This window comes from Bombus vosnesenskii, unplaced genomic scaffold (genome assembly GCF_011952255.1).
Source record: "Bombus vosnesenskii isolate JDL3184/JDL3185 unplaced genomic scaffold, Bvos_JDL3184-5_v1.1 scf7180000013264, whole genome shotgun sequence".
Lineage (NCBI taxonomy): Eukaryota > Metazoa > Arthropoda > Insecta > Hymenoptera > Apidae > Bombus > Bombus vosnesenskii.
Genome location: NW_022882924.1, coordinates 503,883 through 530,611, shown reverse-complemented (window position 1 = coordinate 530,611; position 26,729 = coordinate 503,883). Strand labels below are relative to the sequence as shown.

Sequence of the window (26,729 nt, the reverse complement as noted above, 5' to 3'; positions counted from 1 at the left end):
GAATCTATTATTAAAAATTATTTTATTTTCACTCTGCCTTGAAATCTAATGTATTGATATGGATACTTTAAAAGATATATTGTAAATAAATCTAATAAAAGTGATATTGATAGAAAGTAAATAAATATTTTCAATTCTATTATAAGGCCAAAAATTTGTGAGAAAACGTCAGAGAAATACAAAATAATGTTTAAATTAAGTTAAATTAAGAATTCAATGGATCTGATAAAATTGTATAGATAGTTATGTTTTACTCGATTCGGTTCAACTCGGTTCGATTCGGAAATGCACTGCTTAACAGCAGATAGTGACTAATCGGTGTAGACAGGTGTAGACGAGTATTAGTTGGCGTCTTTTAGAAGACAAAAATATAGTTGTTTCGATAAAAATTTAAACTATTGATGAGTTTTCAATGACTTAAAGAATGCTGCGTCGTATGAAATTAATTTTGTGTTTCTGCGTTATTTTATGCGCATTAGACAATAAAGCTGATGACAATCAAGTTTCATTAACCAAACTTGGTACAAAAACGGGACCGACGTTAAAATTCTTCTATTGGTGAGTTTTATAAATTTAATTATAAAAAAAACAATAATTTTACTTTTTTTATTCGATATATTTTGACATATATATTATTTTGATGATTTATTTATACGTTTATAATTTCATTAATAGGCTAATAATTTTTATTTTTTCTGCTTTCAGTTATTCATGTGGATATAGAAAAGTTTTTGAAGAATATGTCAATATCCTTCAGCAAAAGTATCCAGAATTAAAAATTGATGGAGAAAATTATATTCCCTCTCATAATAAAATGTTCATTGCTAAATTATTGGTAATTATATTTTGTTTTTATAATACGTAATATCTGTTATTTATTAATATGCTATGTTTCCTATTTTTATTTAGAGTTTTGCAAAAATTTCACTGATAATTTTAATAGTAAGTGGGCTTGATTTAGGACAATCACCAACATCACTGTGGCAATGGTGTCTAGATAATCGGTTTTATTCCTGTATAATGATATTTTTTATTTTTAATGCCATAGAAGGACATTTCATATCATCAGGAGCTTTTGAAATACATTTTAATGGTAAACAATGTTTCTATGAATTATAATAAATATAATTATACAGTATCTATAAATATGTATCTAAGTTATTTATTATGTTCTAGATGTTCCAGTGTGGTCTAAACTGGAAACTGGTAGAATACCACAACCATTAGAACTATTTCAAATAATAGATAATCATTTAAATATGCGATATGCAGATATAGATATAGAATAGATTAATTTTAATAAGAAATCCAATGTGGCATTTTTTTATTTGTACCAAACGTTAAGTAACTGTGGTTATGGAACTTTCATTGCTGCAACTCTATAATTGTTAAGAACAATTACCATCGTTCGCGTATCTTATATATGTATTTTCTTATATACCTTGCTATCTCAGATTAGATGAGACAGTATATTTAAAACGGATAGAGTTTGCATGAGGGAAGCAGAAATAAAACCTTTTAATATTGCTCAAAACTATTTTTCATTTTCCATCTTAATTTAGAAATTAGGGAAAGAAATACGTGATATTACTTAATTATAACGGGCATAAAAGTAAATGTTCAGTACCTTAAAGTACATATTAATTGAAAGATATTTAACCCTTTCGCCACGGTGGGTACTAGCCATCACTGCGTCTCTACGAGCGGGCCGCCATGCCGCCGAGTGTCACTGTACGAGCGTCTCGCGTTTTTTGTTCTCCCAACGTGTTCGTTTAAAATCTTGGAGGATTTCGTTGAAGCAACAGAGAACTTGAGAATGTATTGGATGAAGGAAATGTTGTTGAGACCTCGTTCTGTACTTTAAAAATAAATCCTGCAATAAATCTTCACTTTGAGTTGTTTATTGAAAATTATATAGCAATGATAGAATATAATTTTGAATATTGAATATAATTTAGTAAAAGTAAAATACTACTATTGTATTATGTATATATATATCGTCGCCGTGGACGCGGATAGTGGATGCCGGATATAGCTGGCGCCTGTCGCGAAAGAGATAAAATTTTTATTTAAAAATATACAAAATTCATTTACTCTCATTAATATTTTGAAACTATTATCTACTAATCATTATTGTTTTTAACATTAGTATATACTCTGTTATATCACAGACAGGATTTTTTAAACTTAAGATAATAGACTTTAATAATTGAATATAAAATATGTAGAAAATAAATAAATGTTCCCGTTTTCATAAGTAATACTAAATTTTTAATTATAAAACTTATATTTTTGGAAAAAATTAATTTTTAAAATTATAGGAGTTGAAGATATAATAAAACAAATATATATGAATATAAATGTTATTTTTTTAATGATTACAATTTTTTATATAGATAGATACAAAAAATAAGTGATTGTATTACAGATTATATTATGTTACAGAATATAGCAATATATATGATATATATTACAGAATATGTCGTTAATTTACTGCCCTGTCATATTTATAACATTTTAAAAGAATATAAACTTATTTCCTGCGGTGTATCTTCGGATATCTACTTTTGAACCACAATAAGTAAAGCTATTGATAATTATACGACATGGTAAATAATTTTATAATTATAATTATATAATTCAACAAATATCGTATAATTACTTATATCTATTGCGTAGACATTATATCGGTAAATCAGTTTTTAGATTGTATATTTTTGAAAAAAGTTATTTCATTATAGAAATTAAAAAAATTATTTTAAGGTATTTAAAATAATATAATTGACATATATTTATAATAGATATACTATTATATATATAAAATAAAATATATCTTATAAAAGATATTTGAACTAACACGATATATAAATTTTAAGCAGTTTTCTCTCTTTTTCTATTGAAAATACCACCATTAAATATCCTTTTGTTTTATACGCACCAACTGCATATATTCATAATGACGAGAAAATTATCTGCTTAAAATTCGATTGTATATACAATCATCATACCATTCCAGAAACGTATAGCATTATATTCAAATTATTTCTTTCTTATTTGTAGTAAACATTTTAAATTGATTCAGTGCATAAGTATTATTGAAAATACTTAAATGTTGCGCCTTTTGGAAGAAAGAGAGAGAAACTATGATTTTAGAAAAGGATCATTGAAGATAGCATAATTCTCCTCCCTTTTTCTTCTTGCTAATATTTTATATAGTAGTTAGTTTTACAATTCGATCATGTACGCTTAGACTTGTAAATTTAACGAGAGCTCGCGGCTACCAGCAAATTCAGTGTGCTTCCTAATCATGAAAGATTTTTTCTAAGGAAGCAAAAGGATCATAGCCAGATCTGACATACGCGTGCTTCATGATAAGAAACGATAGGTGTTCGACGGCCACTCGAAGAAATCACAATTTAATTGTAGTTAGTGGTATCGTTGAAGAATTAGGGGTTACGAAATTAAATCACCTTATAATTTGTAACTTGGTTTCTGTACGGTGGTACAAGTAGGAACTAAAAATCAGAAATATCGGAATTTGTCTATCTACCTTGCTATTTCGTACTTTTGCTATGTACACTTTCAATTTGACAAAGCCTACGTTTTTATAGTTTTTTTATTTTATTTTATAAAGCAAAACATAGATTATAAATATTTTGCGTTAACCGCGCAACAAAAAGTGAAACGAAAATCGGAGCGGCAGTGTTTAAATGAGAGCTCAAATGCGGCATCTTCTTAGTTCTTGTGCTAAAAGACATAATTTACTACTATTGAAATATCGAATAGCAACAGCAGGAGAAAGCGCAATATACGTTTATTTTGTGCCAAGAATTATTTATTGATTTACTTAGTGAATTAGATTGTTGCACATCTTCAATGTACTTCGAGTCCTTGACAAGTGTCTCTAGACAGATGTATCAAGAAATAGTTGGTCTAGATGATCATGGATGTTGACTACACAGTAATTAGTTTGAAACGGTCTAGCAGTGCACCCATGATCAATAAGATCACTGCAACAATGTCTGTAACATCACCTTCCGCTTCTGCGCCAAGGTATTTTGTATTAAGCTAATGAATGTAATCTAAGTGCCAAATTTAACTATAATCAGTTAATCAAATTATACAATCGCAAAATAATAATTTAATTGCTTGCAGGGATGTCCCATCAAATTTTAACATATTTTCAAATTCACCTCGTACACGACGCTTCAGCACTAGTGTAAGAATGAATCTTGTATATGTGCAATGTCCATGTTTATTATGTATTACTTTAAAATTACAAGAAAACGATTATTTAAAATTAAATATAAATGTGGTTATCATAGAGTAATTAGCTTTATTAATAAGAAAATCATTTGCTGACTATAGTTTTGTGATACCTTATACCACTGACTCTGTTTTTAATGATAAAATAATTGTTGTTTTAGAGTCCTGGAACTGTTCCTAGGCTAACACCACGTGTAAGTCAATTGAGACAAGAAGAATGCATTGATGTTGCTGGTCGTGAAGCAGCACATGAAAAAGAAATACACAGTGCCATGCAGATCTCTCAATCATGGGAAGACCTCACCATAGAAGCAGAAGGATTGTCCTTTAAAGACTCAGAATCAGCTTCATTGCAATTTAAGATAGAATCACAACCAATTGCTAAACGAATTCTTGACCCCTTGAGTATCAATTTATCTGTAAGTGGTTCAACTACATATTCTTCACCATCACCAACAAGAACTGGTTTTGGTCAAAGACATTGCTATTCGCCTGGTGTTCATGCAGCTACATGGAAAAATAATCTATCACCTAGCCCTACTAGAAAAGCTTTTGCTACAAGGTTATTTTTTTTCATGTGTATTATACTTCTATATAATAAGGTATAGTTTATTGGTATGGTCTTATCAATTAACAATTTTGTGTTTGAAGACGGAGCCTAAGTCCTATTGCAATACGACCGAGTTGTTTGGCATCAGTTAAGAGAAAATTTGAATTAGATGATTCTGGAATGGATCAGTTACAACCTCCTGCAAAACGTACTTCCGGTTTGCTAACTTCTGCTGCATCTAGGTAATTTTATTACTTAAAATAAAAAAAATATTAGATTAATGCTACAAAGTCATTAGTATATGCAATGCAATATCTTTCAACATAGGTTGGATGTGGCAATATCTAGTCTACATCCTGGAACTATTAGTTCAGTTGGAACTCCAGAGTCTTGTTCCAGTCTTGACTCTCTTGGTTGTTCTTTTCGACCTGTGCATAGTCCATCACCTGGTCCAGGTGCTCCTTCAATTGTTAATGACGATCCATCTTCGTCATCGTCATTTTCGTCTTCGTCTTCATCTTCTTCGTCTTCCTCATCTTCTTCCATTACCTCTTCTTCTACCACTACTTCAGCGGAAAGATTGAGTGTACAGGTCAAAACTTTTAAAGAAATACAACACAAACAAACTACACGAGAAAATAATGGATAAAGGGAAGCATCCAAAAACACTTTAAAAGAGAAACATGTAACATTGCGACGACAAACTTATTCTTGTAAGTAGTAAAAGATGATCATTAGAGCAATGAATTTTATGTATTAAATTTATCTATAGATCATTTTTTTACATTTAATGCCTATCTACATTCTGGTCATATCTATTTATTAATTTTCGTATTGTGCAAACTGTTTAAATGTGTATTAGTTGCATCACAAATGATGCTTTCATTCTTGTTAAGATGCTTATTAACATTGTCAAATAAGGTTGAAGCAATGAGATGCATATATACATACATGTAATATGAACGCAGTTCTAAGACCAAAGCGAATTATTTAGGAAAATGCGTGCTTCCTACCTTTAAGACTGAATTCTGCGTTTTCTAAATACATCGAATCTAAAAGTTCTCCTTTGCTTAGGAAGGATACATATACATATGTGACGTTGGCTATTTTAATTTCATATGATAATTAAGCATATATAATTTCAGTTCTGACCTTTTTTGTCAGTGAACAATCCCGCCAATGTGCGTATCCTTTGTGCGATCCTTCTTTTCAAAATAAGTAGACAAATAAGCATAAGTATGGTGTACATCGATTTATTAATTCGCGCATTAATAGTATTATTGATTCTATGAATCTCCAATCCTGTATAGTGTGTAAATAAACTATCTGTAGTATGTACTTTTATTCAATGTATACAATATTTCTGAAAATTAATAATGTACAAGACAAAACAGTACTTTTTGGACAAATAAATGCGAAAGATAAAATACTTTTCTGCTTTTCTCAAAATAATATAAAATTTATTAATTTATTTTAAAAATATACGAATAACAAATAAATATAATGAGTGTTTCCTTAAAATTATTTATAATTATTGGTGAAAAATAGTTAAACAGAAAAATTTAAATATTACATCGAGGTTATTGTACATAAAAGTAAAAGTAATATTTTTTATTTATATTTATGATACTTCCTGAGAAGTGTTAAAACAGAAAATAAATATTAGTATATATCGCATTTATATGGTCATAAATTTTTATTTTATATGTATGTATATTGTCACTGACACTGTTGATCGCTTATTTAAAAATTCTGTAACACTGTTCTAAAACATTAAAAAAAAGATCTCGGTTCCTAATATATATACTATTAGTTTTCGCGTTATGAAGCTATTTTACAATACTGCGTGTCTTATTTAAAAATGATAAATTAATAGCTTAAAATTCAATTTTGCCAATTGGTTATTTTTGTAAATAAATAGTAAATGCAATTAAAAAATTGTAAAAATCCTCTATGATGCGTTACGAAATGTTATAAATGTTTATACTCAATCTAAAATTAATTAAACAAATCACTTTGCAATTACAGTATACACTATTTTAAAGAATTACAGTTCAAGAAAAATGTATTTTAAAATTGTAATTTGCTGATTACTGATCTTATCACTGCCTTTTGTATATCAGAGGAAAATTATTTTGATTTGTACTTAATTTTTGCTCCTTTATTTACAGTTTTCATTTCCCTGAAATAGTCTTTAAATCTTGAAAGTTCAAAATCCCATTATTATTTAAAATATAGCCTTCTAATCATCTATCCAATGATACGTTTTCATTTACAGGTTTAGTAAATGGGTAACATTGTAGATAGTATATTCAAATCTACTAAATTTTCGTATACACATTTTTTAATTTATTTACTGTTAATTTTTTTAGTTCTAAAACGGACAACAGTTGTTGCAGATGATCAAATATATATTATTATTAAATAAATAAATCGAATATATATTATACATATAATTTGAATTAATAAGTGATACTATGTTAAATAATATAAATTTTGAAATATTACAACATATTTAGACATAATTATTTATACGTCACTTTTAACACTGTCATAACAAGATTATAGAAAGAACATTTTTTCAATTTTTCGTCCTATAACTTTTTTACATATTTGTTTCTCGTATGGTGTAACAAATTTTTGTTAGATATATACTGTTGTTACTCAGAACTTAAAAAAATAGATTTAAGAAGTAACAAATAAAATATCTGTAAAAAAGAAATTGATATATTTTTGATAAAAAATTTCTTATTCATATGAGATGAATAGAAGTTATGAAAACAGTAGCACTAGTCCTTAAAGACATGATTTAAGGAATAATTTGTATATAAAATTCTTGTAATAAAAATATTTTTCCACATTTTCAATTACTCAAAAAATGGTAGTAAATATTCTGATAATTTATAAGTAAATAATTGAGAACATTGCACGTAAGTAATAAGACAAATGATCTTATTTACAAAGAAGTAAAGTAAGAAAATTTAATACATGTAATTACAGCTCCAACTTAATTATATTGAATCTATTTAATCTTATAACAAGATTTTTTTTGTTATTGGCTATTTGCTTCAAGATCCATATCTGACCATACAGCTTCAGTCTCACTTTCATCAGGTGCTTCATCATTGTCAGTATCCGGTAAACCATCACCAACATCATAGGTTGTGTCTGTTTGTTCTTCACCCACAGTCATGTAATAAGCTGTATCCAGTTTATTTGAAGAGTTGTCTAGTCTGTGCATACCTTCCAAAGCTCTTCTATTGTTTGGATCTAGACTAATTTAGAACATTATGTTAGTTTATATTTACTATACTATAAATTTTCAAATGGAAACATGTGTTAGACATTATACTATACATTATCTATATACTATATCTATTAATAACAAATGAATAAATTGAAAAAACCTACTTTAAAGCAATTGCATAATGATCCAGAGCTTTCTCTTCATTGTGAACTCTTGCCCATAAATCTCCAAGCATCTGATGTAATTTACATGCTGTTTGTATTTCTACCTGTCTTTCAAGTAATGCAATTGCAGCTTCCAAATTCATTTCTTGTTCATATATCTCAGCTAACAGATATACAGCAGGTAGATAAACTTCATCTTGAAGTAATGCCTTTTCCAAAAGATTCTTTGCCTTTCCAACAGAAACTGGATCTTTCATGAGTACAGATGCATAAAGCTATAAAATATTACTTTTTATTTATAATTAATATTCTTAAAATGTATATGCCTAGTTTAATATGCATTAAATTAAGTAAGGTATTGTTTATAATTTCAAATTGTATATACTATTAAAAAATAAACTATCACAATTAATTGATATAACTACCGTGAGAACTCTTGTAGTGTGTCCAAGTTGTTTACAAGATCCACTGGCGATATTGATAGCTTCCCGCAATCTATGCATTCCTACAAGACAATCTACCAAACCCTTATGTGGTTCATAACGATACGGTTTCAATTGTACTGCATGCCTAAAGAAGAATAATGCATCTTGGTATTTCTTCTGTTCTATCAAAATGTTCCCTCGAAGAATTGTTGCTTCTATATCATTTGGATTTAAATTTAAGGCTTGTGCTGTAAATGTATTTGCTCTACCAAGCTTTCTAGTAGCATAAAGAGAATATGCCATGGCAACATATACTTCTCCACTGCACTCATTACTTGCTGTTATTATTGGAATCAGTCTTTCAAGTTCCTTAACACTATGTGTTTTATATAATACTGCAGCATAAACATCAACCCTAAACGCAAACAGAAATTCAAAAAGTATGTGTTTTATACATTATAAGCCTATTAAATTAATTTAATTAATTATAAAATGTTACAAAATATAGCTGTATAAGTTATAATTATGACAGTATATACCCATAAAACTCTTATTACCCTTTCATAATATCTGGTTCTATAATTCTTGCTCTTCGTAAGCATAATAAAGCATTTTTATCATCTCCAGCATAATAATAGCATTCTCCCATTGTTGTCAATAAATTGAAGTTATCCCTTAATAGACTAACATTATCTAGAGACCTCAATGTTGATACTGCATGAGTATATTCTCTATTATGTATATGTGCATGAGCTTTGATCCATGTATTCAACCAGTCTAAATTTGACAAACTGGACGCGCAACCTACAATTAGTGAATTTACTTCAATTCCCTTTACTCCAAGCGAAAGAAGACCTTCTGCAGCTTCTAAGGCTAATGGACATTCTCTTAAAACTTCCTTATATGTAGTAATTGCAGAACGTTCCATTCCTTGTTCGTGAAACATTTTTGCAAGTGCCATGTTTACCTTAAAGATAAAAACATATTTACACACATAATTAAACATTAAAATTAAAATTTATTTAAATTACCTTTGGAGTTCTCTGTTTTCCAGGAATGCTTTGCAGCACTTGAAGTGCTTCTTGAGGATTTTTTAATTTTATTAAACATAAATGGATTTGAAATTTTATATCAACATCAGTTGGTAGATCTTTTTGTCCTTCTAGAGGCTTTGTGGCACCTTTAGATTTCAATAAACACTTACGAAATTGCAAAGATTTTTTATACAGTGCTTCAGCTCTTTTATATTTTCCTAAGTAAAAATGAGCATCCGCATAATAAACGTAAATGTGGAATCTTCCATGTATTGGCAACAAATCTGAATTGTGCTCACTTAATGATAACACTAAATTTGCCTATAATATGGAGATAATTATATTAATTTATTAAGATACTTTATAAAACACATACAAATTATAAAACACACTTATTATTTGCATTTTTTACTAATAAGTGCAATTTTATTGAAAAATTTATTTTTTAATTTCAAGAAAAAGATATCTTTAATCATTTATTACATTTACTTACAAGCGAAATAACATTTGAATATAAGGATTGCTCGTAGAGGAGCTTTATTTGATCGTACAAAGTCGACATTTTCTCTAAAATATTCTTTAAATTACAAAGTAGCCGAAGATCTATCACCAAAGACACTTCTTAACCTACAAGAAATGGAATTGTGAAAGATAATACAATCAATACTATATTAAGTGTAATATCATATTAAACTCAATATAGATAAGTTATAAAATATGTAAAAAGTGTTTTTAAGTAAAATCTTTATTCACAAATTCCCAATTTGGCAATTGACATTTAAATACAAAATGTACAAGTACCGCCATTTCAAAATTGAGCGGAAACAACGACCTCTGATATAAAGATTTTGAATTATTTGCCATGCAATTACCGATTTAGAACATAGGACATAATGACATAAAAAAATTGATGTTAAATAACATCTTTGCTATTTTTTTACTGTAAAATTAAAAATGAAATAAATAAAATATAGTTCTTAAAAAAAATTTTGGATATTAATTGATATTAACAAAAATATCATATATTTCTATGGTGGTTCTAAATAAGAAAATATTTGGAAAAGGAATAACATATTTCCCATTTTTATCGCAAAATATATATATTTTCGATTTTTCTCCTACAAATATACATATGATTGAACAATTAATAATTCTTTCCGTAATTAATATATGAATATATCTAAATCATTGAAATAAAAACAATCTGCTATATAATATATCATATTAATATTAATATTTTTATTAACAATAATAATTAATAACTCTACATAATTAATTAATACTGTTTCAAAGTTTATTATACATTTAGTTTGAAATGAATTGAACCAAGCGAACTGTCTCCTAGAAACGGAAATGCAAGTAGATGTAAGTGCGCGATGGTGGGGATAAGATGGTTTGTCTCGTCACCTCGCGCGCTTGGACAAAAAAGTGGAAAAGGAGCTGCAAACCATAGCGACTGATGATATCTTCGAAAGTCTTTCATACGATAAGTTTTACAAAATCAAAGTTAAAATATCTATCAAACTAATAGTATTCCGACATAAGTAGACTAATAATTTCTTATAGAAAATCACGAGCTGCATCGATTAATGTAAATATATAAAAATATATTATTTCATTTACAAAAAATAAAATTTATCTTCACATGACCTTTACACGACTACCTACTGAAAAGCTAATAACATCAGAATATGCTCCCCTTGATGTCATTCAACTTTTATCTTAAATATTTTTGGATATAATTAACAGTATCGAAAATATCCCAGCTTAGACTCCTAGGTGACCACTCTGTATATGCTGAATAGTTAAAGATGAACAAATTTCCATTCCTATTCTATTATATTAAAAAAAATATTGTATTTTATTAAAGATGTTTTTTATTCAAAAGTATTCAAACATGTTAAATTCATGAAAACCTTAAATAAAGCAGACATAATAAGTACATACATATATGGGCTTGTAATACATATTATTACAGCATTTCTATCACTGCTGTTACTGACAATTACCTTAAATCTATCTATCGAATAGATTTCATGTAGTAAAAATATTCAATGGGTAAATAATAATCTTAATGAAATACGAATTTATTTATGAATTCAGTTCTTTCATATGTATATGTTCTACTTTTTACTATTGATATATAACTTTATATATGTTCATATATATATTATCTTTTAAATAAAAGATCTTTATACATGAATAATTTAAAATAGTTTATAACTTTTAGAAAATACTAATTATTTTGTTTTTGTAACAATGGTAAAATAACAAAACAAAATAAAAGTTTTCGCAAGTAATACATAAGATCAGCAAAATTTGATTTTATATTGAAGTGTCTTGTGCACATACAAGCTTATAGTTTTCTGAATTGAAATGTATTTATTATATGCTTCACAATGCTTTTAATTCTTTTATATATTACGCTTATAAACTAAAATCACGTTTATCCTTAAGGTAAAATGAAAATTTGTAAAGCTATTAACCAGAGGCGTTTAACATAAAATTTTGTGTATAATCATATTCAATTGTAGGAATTACAGATTGCACAAATTTGAGAAATATTATAAGATACATATGTACTCCAAGTTCACGACCACCTTCCATTACAGTTTCAATAATCTTCTTCATTACTTCAGCATGTCTGCATAATTTTATTTTAGTAAGAATCTTATGCTAATAGAAATAATAATTTGAATAATCGTTAATTTATTTACTTAAAATTAATTACCTGCAAGGATGAACTGAAGCCATTAGCGGTCCAGGGATATGAGGATGTACCTCCATTGTAACAGTCTTTTTGGCATGATCCTGACTAACGTCCTCATACATTTCTTCCACTGTTAAAGGCTTACGATTCTTTTATAAAAATGATTATATTAGAAACTAAGATCTTTTTATATTCTACATATAATATTTTTACAATACAAATAAAATACATAAATATACTCTTGGTAAATGAACTACAAACCTCATCATATCCTGAAAGCCATAATCGAGGAGTTTGATAATATTTATCATATGTAATATATAAGTCATATGTACGTGTATGAATAATTTCTCCTTCAGAAAATGATTCCCATTTCTCATTAGCTGGTTTCTTTGTAATTTTTGCTGCATACTATTTAATTTAAATTTTATTAAATTGTGATAGTTTCAAGTCTTAAAAATTAAACATTGTTGAAATGTAATAGAACAATTTAACTAATATAAATATTCATTAATTATAACATAATAACTATCTAAAATTAAAATACCTTATCCTGTTCGTCTAACATTCCACTGACTTCAAAAGCTTCCATATCTGCAGCATCTCCATCATCATCATCATCATCATCATCCTCATTATTATCTCCATTATTTTCCTCTGTACCAATTGACTGGGAAAGTTGTGTTTCATCTAATGTCATTTCGGTTACTCTTTCTTCAATTCCACCAAGGCTCGAATCATAATGATGTGTGTCAACCCAACCACCTTCTGGATCATCTTCTTCTATAATACACTCTTGTTCTTTGCTGTATTCAATCTAGAATATGATCTAATATTAGAAAGTTATAATACATCAATTTGTAAGTATTAATTAAAATCTTTTTCTTATAGTCAGTAAATAATATAATATCTTAAGAGATACTCGAAGGTTACAATGTTAACATATCTGCATGTGGTTAGATTTTAGTTAGTAAAAATGAATAATCATCAAATTCTTATTATTTTTAATAAATACTATATACATATTATATATAATATAAGTGTGAAATTATTGGTTTTAAGAAAATTTGTCTTGAAGAAATTAAATAACTCTTTTGTTTATAACTTATGAATGAAAGATATATTAATTATGTTATATTTCTTCGAAGACAATAATACCTGTTTACATCTGCGAGTACAAGGAACATTACGTGTCAATAAAAATTGTTTGGTTTTAGGAAGATAAGATTTTATTCTATCTTCATCGCCAGTAGCCCACTGCCATGTTGGACAATGATGTACCAAATGATCACCTGCTGCCACAAACTCCTCCGGTGTTAATACTCCAGTTTCTCGAAATTTACTTTCCTTTAATAATATAAGTTATTTAATACAAACGGAAATTATTCTAATTATATAATATATATTTTATAATAACAGAGATAACAAAAGGTTACAAGAAACATAATTGGAAAAAATAAAGAATTGTATAATAAAAAATAAATATTATAAATGTAATAAAAATTTGGTAAATTAATTGAAATTATTATTAAGAGGATAGGAACTGGATACAAGTATTTAATGCAATAATAAATAAATAAAATCAGGACACAATAATATATATTAAAAGCTATATATAAAGTTGACTTGAGAGCACTATAAAAACAAAGGTCTATACACAACAAAGATATTTTAAAAAATTCATTTTATTTTAATCTGATACTTCTTTTGTTACATTGAAAATTTATATGTTATAAAGTATAATTTTATAATTATTGTATTGACAATATCATAAATAAACATAATTGTTTTCTTTCTCTACATTTTTATGTTGAAAATAACAATCTTATAGATATTCATGTCACAATTTTATAATTATAGTAAAAGAATAAATCAAATAAATTTTAGGTGTTTATTTAAAAATCTACCACTTTTAAGTTTTATTATGAAAAACATATAATAAACTCATTACATTATATCATAAACATATAGCAACATAACGTAAACAAATGATTAAATAGTATATAATAATGATATATTCATTACACAAAACTTTTATGTAATATATTTTTTACTTATTACTTTTTAAGATATCTGTTTTGAAGATATCATATTTATATACAGGCATACCTTTAACACAGGGGTTAAGTATTCGGCAACACCAAGCGCAGTACCTTTTACAGAATTAATAACACTCTGCATCGCTATTTCGTGGAACAAGAAATTCAGATTTCAAAAAGAATAATTGTTGAAAGCAAACATTCGTATGATATCAACAGTTTCCAACGTATTATCGATTAGGGCAAACATAAGAGTCATATATGCGGTACCAAAAATCTCCACTTTCCATTAAGTTCCCCTACTTACTATCTTATGCTATTTCCCCACTTTTTGATACACCTAAATGAGCATGCGTGTAGAAACGACTGACAGCAACTTGTAAATGTATTGATAAATAATTGTATAGTATACAAAATTTAATAAAAGTATCTTAAATATTTGTATGGATTCAATAATGCACATAAGTGCGATATCATAAAAATATCTTTTATGTTGTGTATTCCTCAGACCTATATAGCAATCTCTTGATAAATTACGTTAAATTGTTGAATGATTTACCACAAATTTTAAATAATTTTATTATCTTACATTAAAAAGAAATATATATGTAAATGTTTAATATACACTATCAATTGTATGTGTGTGAGTTCAGAAGTTATTTTTGAAAAATATATCTTTCAAAAATAGAATATTGATTTGTTTAAAAAATTTATAGCAAAATTCAAGAGTAATATAAGGATAATGTATTTTCATAAAATTAAAGTTTTATTAAATGATTATTATATTTCTTGAAGTATATTTTTGTAGGCTCGTTACGTATGCAATTTCTTGTTTTATGAAGAACAGAATAAATGATAGTCAAACGATGCTTTATTGTATGTAACAATTAGGACTCATTATTCCAACTAGGATTTATTACCTTCTGTTGAACCTTTTATTGTTTCAATGTTGTTTTGTTCAAAAGTAGTATCTGCTTTTTTGACCAATTACGTTCTTTTTTCTTTAACTACTACATTTAGCGCGCAATTCATCAGATTGTACATTTTATCATTTGATGAAAATTTATAAAATAGTTTTCCAATTTTATTGGAGAATTCCAATCTTATTAAGATATGATATGCAATAGAAAGCGTCGATTGTCAAAAACGCCATGAATTTTTCGAACGATCCAATATGAAAAATATGACATATTTATTTTTCGCTAATCTTTACTATGTATCCGTAGAAACCATTCATCTGAATGTAAATCAATTTAAATAACACAATAACATAATTTCAAGAGACAAATACAGCTAATGACTCACACATTTCATATCGTTTAACTTTGAACTAATTTAATAACTAAATTAGTGATCTACAAATAAATGAAAAAAACAAAAAAGCTTAAGTAATTAACTGACATTTTTTAAAAGTGTTACTATTTTTATTTCATAATATTTTATTTTGTTTTATTGTGAAATGTTGTTAATAACTACTTATATTTAATTTTTATGTAATTTCACACAGATGGTTGATCGCTCTGAAACTTCAAATGCAAATTTAGAAGATATTACGAAAGCATTAGAAGATATGGACAGTTTAGATATAAAATTATTTAATGACACATTTAAAAACTCAAATTCCAACAGTGTTCTCAAAGATTTTAATATACAGTCTGATGGAGAAATTAAAAAAAAAGTTATATTTAAAGGTGCTTTTTATATTTGTAGTAGAAATAAAACATAAGCCAGTGATTTATACTTTATTACAATTTTATCATTAAAAAATTTAGAATTCTTTTTTAGATTATACAAATCTTTTGAAATTTTTATTTAAGGGAAGAATCAAATTTTTCAATTTTATATACATAAATGTAATTTATTTTTATCTAAATCCAAATACAATGGAGTAATTATATCTTAGTGACTATGATCTGAATGAATATTTCCTTTAAACGATTCATTTTGTAAATAATTATTTAAAATTTTTGTTGATATATAGATTCTAATGAGGATGATTTATTAACTGATTTGTTATCTGATGAAGAAATTTCTGTAAAAGAAGAAAAAAATCTGTTTACATCTAATATCAAAAGTAACTTGATGGAAGATCTTTTCAAAATCAAAAATCCAGTTAGATCTGCAAATATTAGATCAAATAATGAACTGGGGTTTCATTTTGAGCAAGCAGAAGCTAATCGATTGTCTTCACAGAAACTACCTGATTACTCAATTTCTGAAAATAATTTTGCTTCTCAAAATGAATCAATCAAAGACAGAAACACACAAAAGTTGAAAAATGTATCTCGAAATGAAGAGGACATTTTAACAAGCTTAATTGATAAATCTGATGTAATAGATAAAACAAGGAGATCATCTTTAAGAGAGCATCTATTTGAAAATCAATCTAATTTATCAAATGTTATGGATTCTATCATACCTAAAAATAATAAGAAAATAGAATTAGAAACTATGGCTCAGTCTACAAATACTATACATGAATCAAAATTGGATACTACTAATGTATCGACTAGATCTTTTACAAAAGAATCTCGTAGAGGTAGGAGAAATACAAAAATCGTGAATGATCCCCTTGGTTTGCTATCAGCTGATCAACTGCTGGATCAAAGTCCTGAATTGGTAATTATATTTAATTATTTATAGTATTTAAGAAAACATATACATAATTAAATTTAAAATAAAAAATATAAATAAAAAATATCTAGAAAAAAATAAATGTATAATGAAGTAAGGAGAACAGTACAGGAATGTATTTTATATGATATGAGTAAATATTTAAAGGAAAGACTTAGAATCATTAAATAGGAGTATTAACAGCAATATTGATGGTATTTACAATATTAAATATATTTTTTACTTTTAAGGTATCAAATGGAAATGTACCACCTAAGAATTCTATTGTACAAAATACCAAAACAGAAAAAGATTTACCAGAATGGTTAGGTGGTTCAAAAAAATTAGAAGATAAAAAATCAGAAATAAGAATGGGAGCAATAGCTGAAATTGATAAAATAGATGCTTCTAAACAAAATGTTGAAATTCACGATGCAAACAGTACAATAAATTTAAAAACCTCTGGCGCAAATGATTTAGGAGATGCATCTATTTTTCCAGAACATTTTACACTGTTGTATAGTACACAATTAAACCAACAAAATGCACTTGTAAATATGCAACAACAAGAACATGAATTAAGAACAGCAGCAATAATTTCTCAACAAAACGAACAATTAAATAAAATATCAAGTGCTCAACATTCCATGCTGCATAATCAAGAGGAACAATTTAATGCTCTTCTAAAACTACAATTTGAAAAACAACTTTTATTGGAGAAGCAAATAAAAATGCAGCAAGAACGTATTAATCAATATATTCATGTAAGACATATGAAATATAATATTGAATATTTACGTGTGAAAGAATAAGTGCAATTTGAAGCTTTCAATTTTTTCTTTCTTAAGGTTTTGATGACACAGCCAGGAGCAGTATCAAGTACTACATCACTTTATACAAGTTGCAAATCAGATTTATGTGAAGATGAAAAGAAGTTTGTAAATGAAATAAAAGATATGAAAGATATAATAAAAAGACTGGAGGGAGAAAAATCAAAATTAGAGAATAAATTATCTACCATAGATGAAAAATACAATAATGAAATATCATTTCAAGCAGAGTTTTATGAGTATGTTTGTTATATTATATATTACAGTAAACTGTTTTTAAAGTAAAGTAACATGATTTGATTTTTAGAAGACAAATTTCATTTTTAAAGGATTCAATAACAAAATCAGAAGAAAGAGTTAAACAGGAAATAGAATATTTAGAAACAAATTATATAACAAAATTTGAAAAGTTAAGAGATGAAAAATTACAACTAGAAAATCAATGCAAAGAAGAAATTCACAATCTAAAGGTTAAATGTTTTATTCCACTTATTATATCTGTAAATACAAGTACATTTATAATATTAATGTGTTATTTTATTATATTATAGGTATTAATACATTAATAATTATTATTTTAACTAATTTGAGTATTTTATAATTTTAAATAATAAAATTTTAAAATTTGTTTCTCTATAAATGTAGTATAATTAATAATTATTAGAAAATATTAGAAATTATTAATATAAATGAAGGCAAATTTTACAATCTAATATTTCTTAATTAGAACAAACATGCTCAACACATAGAAGAACTTTGTAAACTACATTCTGAGAATGTAACACTATTGCAAAGGGAATATTATAATATAATAGAAAGTATATCTAAAGCTAAGCAAATAGAAGCTCAAATGATAGAAACTGTGACAACTCGGAAGACTGACATAGAGGATATATTACAAAAAGCTAATGTTATTATTGAGGGTATGGTAGAAAATAAAAATAAATTAGAAATTAAACATAATGAAATAATGGAATCTGAAGCAAACATTTTGAAATTACAGGAAGATGACATAAAAGGTATATTCAGTAAATGATAAATTTCAAATTTTTTAATATTCTAGTATACATTTCTCATTTAATATAAATATACTTGTAGTAATACAATAATGATACATGATGTTATAATTGTTTATTTATTCTTTGTTTATTAATTGTTTTGTTCGTCAAAAAAGAATCACTTTTAATCTTTTTATTAATATTTATAGCTCAAAAACATGAGTTAAAATATCAAAATAGTGTCTTAGAAGAACATCGTAATAAATTTATAGAAACAACAGAGAAATTTGACACTCACCTTACACAACTTATAACTGAACTTCAAAAACAAAGTACACTATATACTCAAGCAACAGAAACACTTCAGAAAAAAACAACAAATCTTTTGCGAGAAAAAGAATTATTCGAAGAAAAAATGAAGTGGGAACGAGACTATATGCAGGTATAGATGAAATAAATTAAAAAATTAAGATCACTAATGCTATGCTGTTTAGAAGTGATATTCGAAAATATCAAGCAGTATACATGTAGTTATATTATGATTGTAGGCATTAAAGGAAGCCTGGATAAAAGAACAAGAGAAACAATTAAAACTGCTTGCAGAAGAAAAAGAAGTAATAGCAATTGAAAAAACACACTTAGAAGTTTTAAACAAATTAAAAAGTAATAGTGGTGAAACTACTAAAGTAGAGGTACAAGCAATTATACAATATTAAATACACAAATTTTATATTAAAAGTGAGATAAAATATAAAAATTTACACATATTTTAATCACAACTATAGTTGGAAACTGCTATTAAAACTGCACAGGACGCAAATGCATCTGCTAGCCGAGAAAAATTAAAATGGCAAGAAAAAATTAATGAGCTTAATGTTTATAAGCAAATTCTACAAGATAAGGAAAATTTACTCATTTTACATGCCAAAGAACTTGAATATCTTACGCAGGTAATATTTTTAAAAACATTTAATTCTCCATTACTATAAATTAATTTAAACATTTTATAGTCTGCTTTAACTAAAAAGGAAGAAGGAGTAAAAGCTTTAAAAAATGCAAAACGTTTAGAAAATCAGAATAAAGAAAAATTTAATCAGCTACAAATACAAATTCAAGCATTGATGGAAAGAGAAAAAAAAGTTGCAACTGAAAGATATAATGTTACAAAGTAAGAATATTTATATATTTGTGTATTAAGAGTACTTCCTTTTTTTAAAATTATACATTTATCATTATTTTGTTATAATGATAAATATTATAAGTTCTCTTTGTTGCTGCTAAGTGTATTTATTTTACAGAGATAAAATTAAAGGAGTCTTATCTGCTTATGAAACTGAAAGACCAGAAAGGGATGTTTCACATAACTTTCAGAATGAGGTAATACCTTCCTCTGGAATACAATCAAAATCTGAGATCACTACAGAATTAATGGTACATATACATATATACATGTATATATATAAATGTATACTACTAGTTTATTAAATTTTAATTTATTGTATCTTATTAATTGTGCTATCTAAAATATTTATTTGTTGCAGAGTATTGTAGATCCAAATTTAATTATGTTGAAATTAAACATTGATGATGACTTTAAATTTATTAATAAATACATGTAAAGCTTTGAATTAATATTTTATAAAGATTTTAAAATCATAATTTATACAAGACTTTAATATTTGCAACCAATATCTTTAATACTTAAAAATAAAGTTATATACAAATATTTAAAAGTATTACCTTATTGCTGTAAGGAGTAAGGAGTAAAATGTATTTTTCTCATTCAAAGTGTAAGACATTATTTGTTTAGATATCCATATCCCCATCTATAAATAGATAGTTACATAATAGTTTAATTATTCACAAATTTAAAAATCTTGTATAAGTATCATGATTTAGATAATAACTTAATTATGATTTAAATATTTATAACTACTAAAGCAATCAATAAGTAATAACTTTTAATTAATTGAAAAGTAAAACTAAGATACCAAAAAATATTTTTTACATTTTTTATCATCTAATCACATAAAACTTACCATTATTAACTAAACAATACTCCTGCAATATATCTGTATTTTTTTGCAATGTTTTTACATCTGTAATTAGAGACTTTATATTACAAAGTTCACTTCCTACACTATTTGTACAAGATGTCTGCAAAAGAATATATATGAGACGTTATGGGTTTGAAATCTTCATTTTTTCCTCTATAATGAACATGCAATAAACCTACAATATCATGAAGAAGATTTGTAGAATTAATAGTACTTTCTTTGTTATTGGTATCTAGATTTGTATATATATTTGGTAATTTATTTATAAAATCAATCCCCTCCGATAAAAACATTATTGTTTGCCTAAAAAGATCAAATTTAGGAAATTATTTGTAATGATAAAAAGATAATAATACCGATGATAATTGTGAGAAACTGGTAATCCTGGAATATTCTCTGAATTATGAATAAGTTTATATGTGGAATGTTTGTGTATCGTTAAACACTGAAGATGTTTAATAATGTTATCTTTGCAATCGTTACGTTCATCTGTAATAGACATATCAAATTTTAATTCTAAAATTATTAAAAACAATTTTTTGTTTGATACAGAAATAAAGACCTTTTATAGTCTGCAATGTATTCATCAAATTACTGTATTCTGTAATTTGCTTTCTCTCTTCATTTGCGAATTGTTCATCACGAACAGCTTTCCTTTTATGCAAAAGATTAATAACCTTTTCAATATTTTCCATTTTAAACCACTTCAAGAAGTAAACAAAACTACAAGATACAACTTTAAAAAATATATTCTTGTTTATTACCAACTTCTACAAATCGCGGTTTATATGACCATGATTACGTATTTCTGCACTCACTAAGGGAATTATTTTTACATAGATTGGTACCTATGAAGTTCTTGAACATTCAAAATACAATTATATCATTCAATCATCGAATCAATCGAATTCAATAAAAATTCTTTCTTTCTGGGTGTTTCTATCCTAACTTCTCTTTCGAGGTTCGAGGTCGTGCACCAGATCTTGTTTATATAGATAACATCATGTAACAAAAATATTTTGTTTGTAACATATTTTATTTAAGAGACGGGACACTATTATGTTTTGCTATATAGATATACAGAGTATTCCATTTAACTCTGCTACTCTTAATTATTTTCTTATTTGTCACGATACAAAGAAGTCTTTCGAGAGAAAGTTACTATATTTCAAGCGGGAAATTAAGCGGGAAATTAGAGTGAAAGTCATTTCAATGCCATATTTTCTGAGATTCTACTAATTGTAATGATTTTTTAAATGGAATGACCTATTTTTCCGTTTACCATTAAAAAGTTAAGGACAAAATATATCTAATCATGTTCTGTGCCATGAGTTTGGAATGATTTAAGCCAAAAGTTTTATAATTAAAGGATTGATGGGAGTCTACGTAAGAAAGAATTGCAAAAACAAAATAAACCCTAAAATTATGTTATTTATTATTTCAATATGTGCTCAAGATATTGCCTCTCAAACTCAATACATTTATTTAGTCATAAAACTAATGCTTGTCCATCTTTATTGTATCCAAAGAAATATTTGTATAATCATTGGAAATACATTTTCATGTTTACAGCCGTTGTCAGAACATCTTTGTACACGGTATTTTTGATCATGCCCTACATCAGTACCTAACCCCAATCTAAATTTTTAATTTATTGCAATCTAAAATAATGAAATTTGGAGCTTCCCAATAGAGTATTATTTATCATCTGAACTACGATTTTTTGTCACCTACATTCTTCGAATAATATATGTATATGCATTAGATATGTTCCATATTTCATGTACATATAGACAATTTTATTTCGCTTTTTATATTTTGTGCCGTCAAACACGAAGCCGAGAACGCATGGTAGCGATATACATAAACATATGTATATAACATATGACTATATATATGACTGGTTTATATCGAATTCACTACTATCGATTCTATCGTTTGTTGTTGAAGAAAAATGGCAGATATCTCGTTCTCTAGTCGTGCATATTGTAAGATCATCTTACACGCTGCTAAATATCCACATTGCGCAATAAATGGATTGTTATTAGGCAAACAAAATAGTAAAAGTGACAGTAAATCTGTCGAATTACATATTGAGGATGTAATTCCACTGTTTCACATTTGTCTTCATGTCTCACCTATGGCGGAAATTGCTTTGACCATGGTAAATATTTAAATATGGCATAAAGTTCACTTTACTTAATTAATATACGGTAACAGTTAAATTAATTTTTATTTTAATGAATTATCTAGATACAGTATATTTAATAGATTCAACTTATGAAGTAGTTATGTAAAATATTAAAAATGTTGTTACACGAGTATTTATCGTTTCGAAAGTACTATCAATTTTTTACAAGTTTATAAATATATCTTTTATAAACTTGTAAATATATTTTATCACAACTATTTTAGTTTATATCGTAAGAAACATTTTAATCATTTAAAATCTTAATCATTATAAAATTGTTTAATATGATTCAAATTTCTTTATGATGTAAACATTAAACTAAAATGGAGAAAAAATATTTTCAGGTTGATCAATATGCTATTAGTAAAGGTTTAGTATTAGCAGGTTACTACTTAGCAAATGAAAACATAAATGATTTGAGGTAATTTAATCTTTTATTTGAATTTTTTAACAATAATTTAATTATGCAACTTTTAATACAGTACAGATAAACCTGCTCATAAAATAGCGGATAAAATAGCAGAAAATTGCGGCAATACTTTACTTGTAGTGGTAAGTTTTGTAAAAAATTGAACTAAAAATTGTCTTATTATCTTTTTTTCATATTATTAGGTGGATAATAAAGAAATTACACTTGCTATGAGCTCAAATCCCTTGAGAGTTTCACAATTTGTAGATGGCAAATGGAAGCTTAAAGATGTAACAGAGTAATTAGTTTGATATATTTAATATTTGTTTCAAATAGTTTTTAATGTTTATTGTTTAGATTGATACACATTGTTTTGATTTTTACAGTATATTATATGATAAAGGAGTAACTCATACAGATGTATTATACTCCCTACTAAAAGCAGAAGAATATAGAAATCTTGTTGATTTTGATAATCATCTTGATGATATTTCTCTTGATTGGCAAAATTGTAAGCTTAATAAAACTATAGAAGAGTTTATGGACAAATACAAATAAACACATTTAATTAAAATGCAATTTTATGAGAATATAATTTGTAAATATTCTCAAATACACTTAGGAACATTTAATGTAAATAAATTAATAAATAAGAATGTATTTTAATATATTGATGTAGAAATATTTATCTCTATCAATTTTATGATGTACAAAATAATACTAAGAGCAAATTATTTACATTTATATTTTATATGCATATCTTTATATATTCTATCACTCTATAGTTATTATTATAGCTATTAATTTATTATAAATAAAATTCAAAATCAGTACAATCATACAACATTTTTGAGTTAATTTCTGGTAAATGTGTTTAAAGCAAATATATATATAAAAGCAGTAAACACATCGGTTTTATCCATTGTTGTATTTTATAAAACACTTTTAATTCTTTTTATCATTTGATTTTACTTTTTAAGACCTATATTATTTTTCAATCTTTTGAGTCTAAAGCAATTAATTTACTCTTTATATAATCAATTTTTTTTATTTTTAAGTGATTACTGAAAATGATTATGTTATATTTATTACAATAGTAGAATTTAGTAATAAAATTTATTTGGACATACATACGTATATATATTTCCTAAATTATCGCCATAAATGAATGGGAAAATGATAAAAAAGTGAGCCGAAAAGTGCGCACTACTAATTATCGCCTCTACGTTCAGAGTTCGTACCGGCCATGAAGATATGAAGATATAATACACAAGTCATATGTCATACATATGTTACCGTGTAAGGGATACGATATGACAATAGAAAGACAACGCTGCATAGAGACTCTTTCCTTCAGTCCTTGTCTAATCAAGAATGCAGACTAATACCGTTCGCCGATAACCGATCGGTATACACATACATATTTTCAGTGCGAATGTGCATGTGTTATTAGACAAGGACACAAGGAGCCTCTATATTCGTAAGAGAGCTTGAGGAAATTGTTGAAGCTGCAGGATATGATGAAAATAAATTTAGAAATTAATACAAGTGATACGTCTGATTTGCATACAAAACAGGCTTATGAAGTAAATGTAATAACTTTTTTTATGGTAGGCACAGCATATCATATTTCACAGCTAGGTGACTTTTCAGATATCGGGTGCTTCCTACTTCTCTATTTGCTTTGATTTATGTTTTTCATATGTTTTGTATAATATAATAATAGAAAATGAAAACGATGAGTAGCATGTAATTTATACTAAATATCAATAAAAGTCCTAGTACTTATGGCTAACAGTGTATGTTTGCTTTAGCCATGCTCCATGTCATGTACACATTTCTCCTCCGCTACTCATCGATACAAGTCACCGACGCATATTTTCCAACCCGGACACAAAATAAGCGATCCACTAACTACTAGAGGCCCTTATTCTCAGTATCCATTTTTTGGCTGTATTATGCCTAGAAGTATTGGTGACCCTCTATTCATCTTTGATTAAGAACCTTACCCCCACCACAGAAATCGCCAAACGTGTGTATACGACCGTGCTACCACTGTTTTTCGATTGTTCTACTTGTCAATTGTCAGTTTAAATTTGTTACGACTAGTGATGTGCTTATGTATAACAGAAACTGAACAATTTATTGAGACTATCAGAAAATATCCATGTGTATGGGATAAAGACGCAACGGTGTACAAAGACAATGAATTAAAAGGAAAGGCCTGGGAATAAATTGCAGCAAAACATGGATTGCAGAATGGTTTGTATATTCAACCCTTTTGTAACACAGTGCAAAAATTCTGAAAATCCTCCTATAACGCGATATTGTTGTAACATTGTTTCTATATAGCAAGATTTAATAAATTTGGACAACCCTCTGAGTTGTACTAACCAACTGTGTTATAGAAAGCTTGATGACTGTATTTTACAATTTATACAGTAATTATACTATAATCTAAAACTGTACATACTTAGTCTTAATACTATATATTTTTCTTAACTTATGTTAACACAACAACTTTGTTTTTCATAAAAATCCTTTTTAATACATCTACATAGCCTGCTTACTTTTTCTAAACTTCTTTAGTTTAACAGACCATATCAATGGTCATATTCATGTAACCTTAAACTTATATGTTTAGTCTGCCAAGATATGGCACCAAAAAGTAAATTAAAGAACTGCATAAATATATTTCTTACTTGAAAAGCATCTGCATTGGCATTTTTACCTATCCTACCAGATTGGATTAGCTGACAATGTAATATTAAGAGTTCTGATTGTTTCACATCATATTTAGAAATAAGGGGTTTTCTGTCATCGAAGAATTATGTAGGATACATGTGACCTTCACGATCTTGACAACTGATTCCACATTATATTTAAAGGAATAATTATAATATACTTGCAGCTTTGTACTAAAATCCCGAAAATATTTTTTACACAACTATATAATAATAAAACTATTTTTGTATGTTTTATACTGCATTAATTTCGTCACACCATTGTAGTAATGATGGTAATAATAAAAAATTTATAACTATTGACATTTGTTCAAATTATGCATTTCTACTAATCTTGGTGCGCCGGTCACCGGTGACCCTCATGGTATTGAACGTGTTAAGCTTTAAATACTATACATCGGAGTGTTACTACGTTACTAAACGACTGTCTCCGCTGTAGTATAGTCGTCGTT

At 26.7% G+C, this 26,729-nt stretch overlaps 7 protein-coding genes and 1 long non-coding RNA gene across 10 annotated transcripts; 4 read left to right on the top strand and 4 right to left on the bottom strand.

The window, feature by feature from the left end:
• The first annotated feature begins 248 nt into the window (after positions 1 to 248).
• On the top strand, positions 249 to 1,534 carry LOC117236394 (thioredoxin reductase-like selenoprotein T homolog CG3887). The gene is made up of 4 exons (XM_033499304.1): positions 249 to 558; positions 706 to 835; positions 910 to 1,093; positions 1,177 to 1,534. The coding sequence occupies exons 1-4, from the start codon at positions 425 to 427 to the stop codon at positions 1,287 to 1,289; spliced, it is 561 nt and encodes a 186-aa protein (XP_033355195.1). The 5' UTR covers positions 249 to 424; the 3' UTR covers positions 1,290 to 1,534.
• Positions 1,535 to 3,147: 1,613 nt separating this feature from the next.
• LOC117236388 (protein FAM122A) lies at positions 3,148 to 6,245 on the top strand. Its single transcript, XM_033499293.1, has 5 exons — positions 3,148 to 4,053; positions 4,156 to 4,219; positions 4,428 to 4,828; positions 4,918 to 5,058; positions 5,144 to 6,245. Exons 1-5 carry the CDS (start codon positions 3,938 to 3,940, stop codon positions 5,463 to 5,465), a joined length of 1,044 nt encoding a protein of 347 aa, XP_033355184.1. The 5' UTR covers positions 3,148 to 3,937; the 3' UTR covers positions 5,466 to 6,245.
• Positions 6,246 to 7,747: 1,502 nt separating this feature from the next.
• Positions 7,748 to 10,506, bottom strand: LOC117236375 (anaphase-promoting complex subunit 7). Of its 2 annotated transcripts, XM_033499280.1 has the most exons (7): positions 10,488 to 10,506; positions 10,180 to 10,313; positions 9,684 to 10,007; positions 9,210 to 9,619; positions 8,653 to 9,067; positions 8,228 to 8,502; positions 7,748 to 8,091 (listed from the first exon to the last, which is right to left on the bottom strand). In XM_033499280.1, the coding sequence occupies exons 2-7, from the start codon at positions 10,246 to 10,248 to the stop codon at positions 7,869 to 7,871; spliced, it is 1,716 nt and encodes a 571-aa protein (XP_033355171.1). In that variant the 5' UTR covers positions 10,249 to 10,313; positions 10,488 to 10,506; the 3' UTR covers positions 7,748 to 7,868. The 2 variants fall into 2 exon arrangements, with proteins under 2 accessions (XP_033355171.1, XP_033355162.1); XM_033499271.1 differs by having other exon boundaries at positions 10,180 to 10,490.
• Positions 10,507 to 11,990: 1,484 nt separating this feature from the next.
• LOC117239906 (ubiquitin-like-conjugating enzyme ATG3) lies at positions 11,991 to 14,762 on the bottom strand. Its single transcript, XM_033505742.1, has 6 exons — positions 14,506 to 14,762; positions 13,555 to 13,743; positions 12,944 to 13,213; positions 12,658 to 12,807; positions 12,418 to 12,545; positions 11,991 to 12,330 (listed from the first exon to the last, which is right to left on the bottom strand). The coding sequence occupies exons 1-6, from the start codon at positions 14,575 to 14,577 to the stop codon at positions 12,168 to 12,170; spliced, it is 972 nt and encodes a 323-aa protein (XP_033361633.1). The 5' UTR covers positions 14,578 to 14,762; the 3' UTR covers positions 11,991 to 12,167.
• Positions 14,763 to 15,806: 1,044 nt separating this feature from the next.
• Positions 15,807 to 20,510, top strand: LOC117239873 (myosin-1-like). 2 transcript variants are annotated; one of them, XM_033505713.1, is made up of 13 exons: positions 15,807 to 15,823; positions 15,943 to 16,126; positions 16,417 to 17,054; positions 17,300 to 17,812; positions 17,897 to 18,117; positions 18,186 to 18,378; positions 18,606 to 18,897; positions 19,086 to 19,318; positions 19,425 to 19,568; positions 19,662 to 19,826; positions 19,887 to 20,044; positions 20,175 to 20,307; positions 20,418 to 20,510. In XM_033505713.1, exons 2-13 carry the CDS (start codon positions 15,943 to 15,945, stop codon positions 20,493 to 20,495), a joined length of 2,952 nt encoding a protein of 983 aa, XP_033361604.1. In that variant the 5' UTR covers positions 15,807 to 15,823; the 3' UTR covers positions 20,496 to 20,510. The 2 variants fall into 2 exon arrangements, with proteins under 2 accessions (XP_033361604.1, XP_033361609.1); XM_033505718.1 differs by lacking the exon at positions 15,807 to 15,823 and having other exon boundaries at positions 15,885 to 16,126; positions 18,186 to 18,348.
• On the bottom strand, positions 20,139 to 21,680 carry LOC117239928. Its single transcript, XM_033505764.1, has 6 exons — positions 21,496 to 21,680; positions 21,290 to 21,422; positions 21,113 to 21,236; positions 20,916 to 21,033; positions 20,617 to 20,702; positions 20,139 to 20,266 (listed from the first exon to the last, which is right to left on the bottom strand). Exons 1-5 carry the CDS (start codon positions 21,626 to 21,628, stop codon positions 20,683 to 20,685), a joined length of 528 nt encoding a protein of 175 aa, XP_033361655.1. The 5' UTR covers positions 21,629 to 21,680; the 3' UTR covers positions 20,139 to 20,266; positions 20,617 to 20,682.
• A 1,155-nt stretch (positions 21,681 to 22,835) lies between these two features.
• Positions 22,836 to 24,271, top strand: LOC117239922 (ER membrane protein complex subunit 8/9 homolog). The gene is made up of 5 exons (XM_033505759.1): positions 22,836 to 23,097; positions 23,469 to 23,545; positions 23,607 to 23,676; positions 23,737 to 23,831; positions 23,920 to 24,271. Exons 1-5 carry the CDS (start codon positions 22,888 to 22,890, stop codon positions 24,089 to 24,091), a joined length of 624 nt encoding a protein of 207 aa, XP_033361650.1. The 5' UTR covers positions 22,836 to 22,887; the 3' UTR covers positions 24,092 to 24,271.
• Positions 24,272 to 24,632: 361 nt separating this feature from the next.
• Positions 24,633 to 26,331, bottom strand: LOC117239944. Its single transcript, XR_004494587.1, has 2 exons — positions 25,538 to 26,331; positions 24,633 to 25,447 (listed from the first exon to the last, which is right to left on the bottom strand). It is a non-coding gene; the product is annotated as an uncharacterized LOC117239944 (long non-coding RNA).
• Between the last annotated feature and the right edge of the window lie 398 nt (positions 26,332 to 26,729).